This window comes from Crocuta crocuta, unplaced genomic scaffold (assembly GCF_008692635.1).
Source record: "Crocuta crocuta isolate KB4526 unplaced genomic scaffold, BGI_CrCroc_1.0 scaffold224, whole genome shotgun sequence".
Taxonomy (NCBI): domain Eukaryota; kingdom Metazoa; phylum Chordata; class Mammalia; order Carnivora; family Hyaenidae; genus Crocuta; species Crocuta crocuta.
In genome coordinates, this window is record NW_027529545.1 from 222,484 (window position 1) to 229,374 (window position 6,891).

The window sequence follows — 6,891 nt, forward strand, 5'->3', positions numbered from 1 at the left end:
TTTTTTTTTTTTCTTTTGCATGAACAATCAGAAGGCGGGGTTCTCGGAGGAGGTGGAGGTGTGCGTGCTGGGGGGAGGGGGAATAGTGCAAGTGGTTGTGGACATCAGTGTGAAATGCCAGTTAGAACTCTTAAGTGCAGAAGGCCAGGATGGTTCATGTGAAGCCTATTGCTCGTGTTCTAGAAAGCGTCATGGTAATGATGAGCTATTGTCTAGGTTGATAAAGAAACCAACACAGAAGATGTCTTCCCTGAAGAAGTCGCGAGCCTTCCGAAGGAGAGGCCCGGCCGCCGGGCCCGTGGGTCGCCTTTTGTTCGGAGTAGCACAATTGTCCGGTCACAGACCTTCTCCCCCGGAGCGCGAAGCCAGTATGTCTGCAGAGTAAGTCGAGATCCCTTTGCCACCTGCCTGGAATGTTTCCTTTTCTTCTCCCCTGCTTTGCTGTGTGTGATATTTACTGTTTATACCAGAAAGTGTGCGTGTTCCCACAGATACCAGTGACGTATGGGTGTAAAGTCAGTCTCGTGGCCTCGTCTCCCTTCACCCATGCATACCTGACTCAGCATTTCCTCCAGATTCTGACACCTTTCTCCCCAGATTTTCAGCCTATACGCACACCAACTCGTGGAACCCAGGAAGCAGGGCCAGTCAGGTCCCCATCGGCCTAAGGAATTGGGGGCTCCTAAGGAGGCTGGAACAGGCAATATCCTGAACTGGGTTGAGATTGGGAAGTCGGGCCACTGAGCGGTTGGAAGTCTTCAAGTTTAGCTGTAGCAGGGTCCGGGGACAGGGGGGCGGCAGCCTTGAAGACTCCGGACACCAAGGCAAGGTTCTGACCCCCCAGCATGTAAATTCTCCCCCCGAGGGTGATGGCGGGAGATGCTCGGTGCTTCTCAACCTCGGCTGCACTGTGCAGTCAAGTCATGTTGGCAATGGGGGGGCGGGGTTGGGAAGGGGGGACGGCTTCACATAATGCTAGTGCCCGGGTTCCCAAGATTCATTGTTGGTCACGGTGGGGCCTGGGCATCAGGCTCAGGGGAGGCCCCACTTGATTCTGATATGGAGAACCCTGAGATGGGTAGAGAGGGAGACTTAGTCCGCCATGGTCCTTGAAGATAGCATGTTGGAGGTTGGCAGGCAGAGGCGGTGCGACAGTGACAGCACAGATTAGGAAAGAGAAGGGTAAATAGTCATGACACAGTGGCCCGATGCGGCTGTTCGGACTGAGGAGAACTTTGACCCTCCCCACCTCTGAATTGGGCGTGCGGAAGCAAAGCCCCTTCTGTTGAAGGGGACGGCCGAGGGGCTGGCTCTGTTTGGGCCAAAGCAAAGTTCAGTCGTACGAGAGAAGCAGTCTCAGGGCTGCACAGGAGACCCTGGGAGTGTGGCTCAAGGGTCCCCGAGCCCCTGCTCGGGTTCAGTAACTTGCTAAGACCCAGAACTCGGCAACGCCGTTACATTCGTGACTGCGGTTTATTACAGTGGAAGGATGGGGACCAAGGTCAGCAGAGGCGTGGAGGGCAGCGTTCAGGCGAGGCCTGGTGCGAGCTCCCAGTTCTCTTCCCGTGCAGTTGCGTGCGTGGCTCTTGTCCCCCATCACTGCTGGGAGAGGTCACACGCACGGAGTATTGCCATCCAGGGGTTTGTGGGGGGCTGGTCGCGTAGGCATAGCTGATTGCCTGCTTGGCCGACCATAGTCTCCAGCCCCTCCAGAGGTCAAGCTGATGGCCCGAGGCCCCCACTCGAAGTCGTCACATCGTTAGCAGAGCCTGTGTGGTTTGGCCCGACGTCCCCAGGTAAACAGGGACGCTCAGGCAGGACATTCCAGGGCTTTGCAGGTGACTTTCCGGGAGCTAGGCAAGGACCAGATCTTTTCTGGGGCAAAGTTAATCCTTTGTCCCGTGGGGAGGGGTGGCGAACAGCAGGGGCTTGGGGCCACGTGCCATTTGCCAGACCTGCTGTGCGTCTCCCTCCCCACAGAAGCAAGGTGTCGATCGCGGCTGCCCTGGGCCGCGCAGGGTCAGGCCTGGGCACTCACGCCCCATCAGGCTGCAGCTCCGCAGGGGGCTGACGCCTAACCAGACACCTGGAGGTGCTAAATAGAGGCTACCCTCACGTCGTTTCCTTGCCTCAGGCTGCTCCCGAACCACCGGGAGTGGGCTCAGGTCTACACAGCGACCAGGGCGGGTAGCAAAGGAGGCAGTCCTTTACTTCCCCAGAGAAAGCTTTGCAACTCCGGTGCCGAGTTCTGGGCCCTGCATGGAGGCGTGCATCTACGGCGGATGCTTCTGGATGGCTCATGGCTTTTATGTGTTTGTCATGCTGGGGAGGGGTGCCACAGCATTTGCCGAGGATTCTGGGTGAGTTGGCATGGCAGATATGGCCGCAAAGGCAAGGCCTTTGGCTTTCGCACAGATACACGGTGATCCCGAAGCAAGAACCCGCCGCCAGGTGCCTCGGCTCCCCATAAAGAAGGCAGCATTTCCTTCTCGTCTCGAAAGCAGGCCTTTTCCCTGGCAGAGCCGGCGTTAGTGCTGCTGGCTTGTCCTCCTTCCGGGAATGAGCCTCTTGGAAAGCCGTTCTTTCCCGTCACTTTCCAAAGCCAGAAATACAGCAAATGAGAACGACTGACAAAAAGCGAAAGGCGCCGAAGTCCGTGCTTGCTTCCTGAGTGTCGCACGTGACATCACGTCCCGGTTGGTAGCGATCGGACGGAATTCCTGTGGACTCTGCAACCCTGGAGACTTCGCGAGACATTGATATGTCACATGAAAGAGGATAAGGCGTTGCTTTGCTTATTCAGTTTGTTTTCGTTTGCCTTTAGTTTTACTTGAAGCTCCCTGTGCAGTTTTGTCCTCACAGAGACCGCAGGTCTGGGTAAAAGCACCAGCAGCCGTCCGTGCGTTTGGGCACCTGTGAGAAGTGAAGTCCCGCAGTTCAGAGCACACCGAGAGAATGAATGCTGAATTTCTGAGAAAATGTTTCTGACCATCATTCTCTTTGGCACAGCTTTATCGTAGTGACAGTGACAGTTCAACCCTGCCCCGGAAGTCCTCCTTTGTCCGAAACACCTTGGAAAGACGGACCCTTCGCTATAAGCAGGTACGTGCCACGTAAACCAATATGGAGTCAAGACTCCCCCTGGGAGTTATTTTTACAAAACTTAAAAGGTGGGGACACGTGGGGGGCTCAGTCAGTTGAGCTTCCGACTTGGACTCAGGTCATGATCTCAGGGCTCGTGAGTTCAAGTCCCGCATCGGGCTCTGTGCTGATGGCTTGGAGCCTGGAGCTGCTTCGGATTCCGTGTCCCCCTCTTTCTCCCTGCCCCTCCCCCACTTGCGCGCGCACGCGCGCGCTCTCTCTCTCTCTCTCTCTCAAAAATAAACAATAAAAAATGTGAAAGGTACTATTTTAGGTAACATTAATTAAAAGCTAATAATATCTGTTTCCTTGTTTCCTTAGGTATAATTTTTAGAAGCCTATATGATGTCAAAATATTACCAATATTTCTTAATGTCCTAAGGTGACATCATAATCTAAGATAATTCACAATCTTTACCTTTTTAAACATGATAAATTATAAACAACCATGCTGTACAAGAGACTCTTTTTTTCTTCTTTGACAAGGGACCACGTATAGTTGAGAAAATGGGGGCTTTTTGGCACACAGCCTTCCACATCGGCCTGTTCTACCGCCTTCGTTTCCTTTACCCCGAGTTCTTTCTCCACATCACGCCNGAACAACGGCTCTGGCGGCCGTTGCGCTGTATCCCTGGCCTTGATCTGCGGGGCCATTAGCACATGCCCCGCCCCCCCAAGTTGTGATAACCCAGAATGTCTCCAGACGCTGCCCAGCACCACGTCCTCCCTCGCAAAGAGCTAGTGAGCTCTAGTGTGAATTCAGCAGTGCTTTTAAATGAACCTGTATATAATGTATGCATGTCTGCACACTGTACATGTGCAAAACAGTGGTATGTGGGTACAGAAAGCATACAGTTACTCAGTCCCCTCAACGTTGCAGACTGATATTCCCACCTAGTGCAAAGTACTGTTCTCCACCCCGCACACACAATTCGCTTCTCATCCTAAGACTTTTCTCAAACGTGGCAGGTTTGCTTGCTTGAGGCTTATACAGGGAGGAAAGGTTTGGACAGCTTGTGTGCATGTCTGTATAATCTTTTACTGTGGATCATTTAAGATTTTCCAGTATATTCTTTCAACCTTTTTTTTTTTTAAGGCTTTTGTTTTTATTTATTTATTTTTTAAATGTTTTATTTATTTCTAGGAGANTTTTTATAGTGGCTGTATTTTATGCCAGCCTTCGTCCATTTTCTCTTGTATTTAGGTTTGGTCGGTTATAAACCTTGTTTATTTATTTTTTAATGTTTATTTATTTTGAGAGAGAGAGTGTGTGTGTGTGAGCAGAGGCAGGAGTGGCAGAGAGAGAAGGAGAGGGTAAGAATCTTAAGCAGGCTCTGTACTGGGGCCTGAACTCACGAACTGTGAGATCATGACCTGAGCCGAAATTAAGCGTCTGACTTCAGCTCAGGTCATGATCTCGCAGTTTGTGGGTTCAAGCCCCATGTTAGGCTCTGTGCTGAGTGCNACGATCCGGGTGCTCGCGTGACGGAGCTGGGTTCCTCCCTCCATGGGCCGACACACGACTTTTGCAGCCTCCTCGGGTTGCGGGGAGGCACTGGACAGAGGGACCCACGGACCCTCCTGCCGGCATCACCATTCCCCGCTTTGTGGCGGAACATTCCGGGTCGGGTATCTGCAAGGCATGAACCCCACCCCGGGACCCCAGGAGCCTCTGTGAAGATTCCCTGTTGTGGGGGCGGAGGGGGGCTGTTGTGTGTGTGGACGGGGCAGGCCTTTCTCCCCTCTGCGACCCCACGGCTGGGAGCGGCTTAGTAACAGCGCCTTGTTCATCCGCTACTGCTCTTCCAGACAAGACAGACCAAACTTGACTTCCATCAGGAACAGGCAGCTGAGAAGATGCTGAGGAAGGCCTCCAAAGGGGTCTGGCAGCTGCGAGGGCAGAACCACAAGGAGCCCGTCCAGGTGCAGACCTTCAGGTAGAGACCGTCGCGGCCCCTTCCGTGCCTTCTCCGTACTGTCCCGCCTCGTCGTCATAACGCAAAAAGTAGATGCATTCACCCCACGGACAGCCCGGGATCAACCCGGAATCCCCACTGCCGTCAGCATCTTGATGTTTTCTCCCGCTGCTCCTCTGGGCCTAAAACTGGGTGTTTTTCATGCTGCTTGCGATCATAACGTGGGTTCAGGTTTGCATTCAGTGTTCTGTTTTTTAATGAAAATATCCTGGGTTGCCACATAATCTGTTCTCTTTTCTGGCTGTCATGTTTCATGTAAGATAGAATTTGCCTGTTTTATACCCTTTCCAAATATCTGCCGTTGTGACCAGCACAGGGGCTTACACACATATACACACATATCACCTTTGCCTTTTCACTTCACTTTTTATTGAAACCACAGGGCAAGAATGAAACATGAGCACCCCCCGATTTGAATAGCATACGTTAGTTTTCTGTCTTTGCTTTTCATATGAGGAGAATTACAGTTAGGTCTACATTCTTCTGTGTCTGACTTTTTAAAAGATTGAGGTGAAATTCACAAAGCATGAAAGTCACCATTTTCAAGCGAGCACCTCTGCGGCGTTCAGTACAGTCGCCGTGTTGTACGGCCGCCCCCGCTGTCCAGTTCCCAAACCTTCGCTTCACCCCAGAAGGAAACCCCATCCCCACTAAGCAGCTGCTGCCCGTGCCTCTCCCCCGCGGCCCCCCGTGGCCCCTGGCACCCCCGGGCTCCTTTCAGTCCCTCTGGCTTTGCCAGTTCTGGACATTGCACGTAAAGTGGGGCCACACGGGATGTGACCTTTGTGCATGGCTGCTTTTACTTAGGATAATGTGTTTGAAGTTCACGTATGTTGTATTGTGACTCATGTCCATACTTCACTCCTTTCTATGGCTGAGTAATCTGTGCCTTTTAGCCTTAATTTTTTTATACACTGAATTCTCATGTGGCCGTCGTAAAAGCCCATAAAACACTATAACCGCCTTCCCTCAATCATGGTTTAGAACTCCTTCATTTGTTGAGCTTTTCATTTGTTAATCAAGCAGACATTTACAGAGCACCTGCTGTATGCCAGGCACCGTCCTAGTTTGTCCTCACGGGGCCTCATAATCCCTGTGAGCATTTAGAGCATCTGTATACAAACAGATGCGTCGTTAGGAATTTAAATTCATTTTTTCTTATATGAGTAAGAAAGGCCGTCGTGGATATGAGAGCCTCCCACTGGCTTTCACTGCATTTAGATCAGCCTCTAACCTGTCACTCTTTCCAACCCCAGGGAGAAGATAGCATTTTTCACAAGACCAAGGATTAACGTACCTCCTCTGCCTGCCGACGATGTTTGATACAGTGCTTTGTACACATGAAGTATTTATCTGCCTGTTTTATTTTCATGAAGTTCTTAGACTAGCTACATTTGTCTTTAAAATATTTGTGCAAAGCTATTAATATACACATTTTGTAAAAAAAAAAAAAACCANACAGAAACAAAGTGAGTTCAGGCAAATTCACTGTATTGTAATTTATTTATAGTACTTTTTTTTCCTTGAAGGAAAATACTGACGTTGAGATGTATTTTAAGACTAAAATTGTGTGCTTCAGTATTTGTCATGCAGCAGAACGGAACTTTGGGGCCGGTTTTGTGTCTGACACCCAAAACGCAAACGCTCTGTGCTCAGTCCATCGCTTGTAGCCGTCTCTCGTGTGTGTGCACCGTGCACCGCGTGCACGCTGCGGTGGCTCGGGGCCAGGTCGTACCCAGAGCTGTGTCCCGTGCGCACTGCGTGCCACGCGCCT

General features: G+C 51.3%; 1 protein-coding gene across 1 annotated transcript in view; it reads left to right on the plus strand.

Annotated features, from left to right (window-relative positions):
* WWC3 (WWC family member 3) overlaps positions 1 to 6,571 on the plus strand; it is a 108,591-nt gene extending 102,020 nt beyond the window's left edge. Inside the window, exons 19-22 of the mRNA XM_077761392.1 lie at positions 217 to 381; positions 3,010 to 3,114; positions 4,921 to 5,078; positions 6,374 to 6,571. Of these exons, the coding sequence (XP_077617518.1) occupies positions 217 to 381; positions 3,010 to 3,114; positions 4,921 to 5,078; positions 6,374 to 6,440 (495 nt within the window). The 3' untranslated portion in view covers positions 6,441 to 6,571. The remainder of the gene's footprint in view (positions 1 to 216; positions 382 to 3,009; positions 3,115 to 4,920; positions 5,079 to 6,373) is intronic.
* Positions 6,572 to 6,891: the final 320 nt, after the last annotated feature.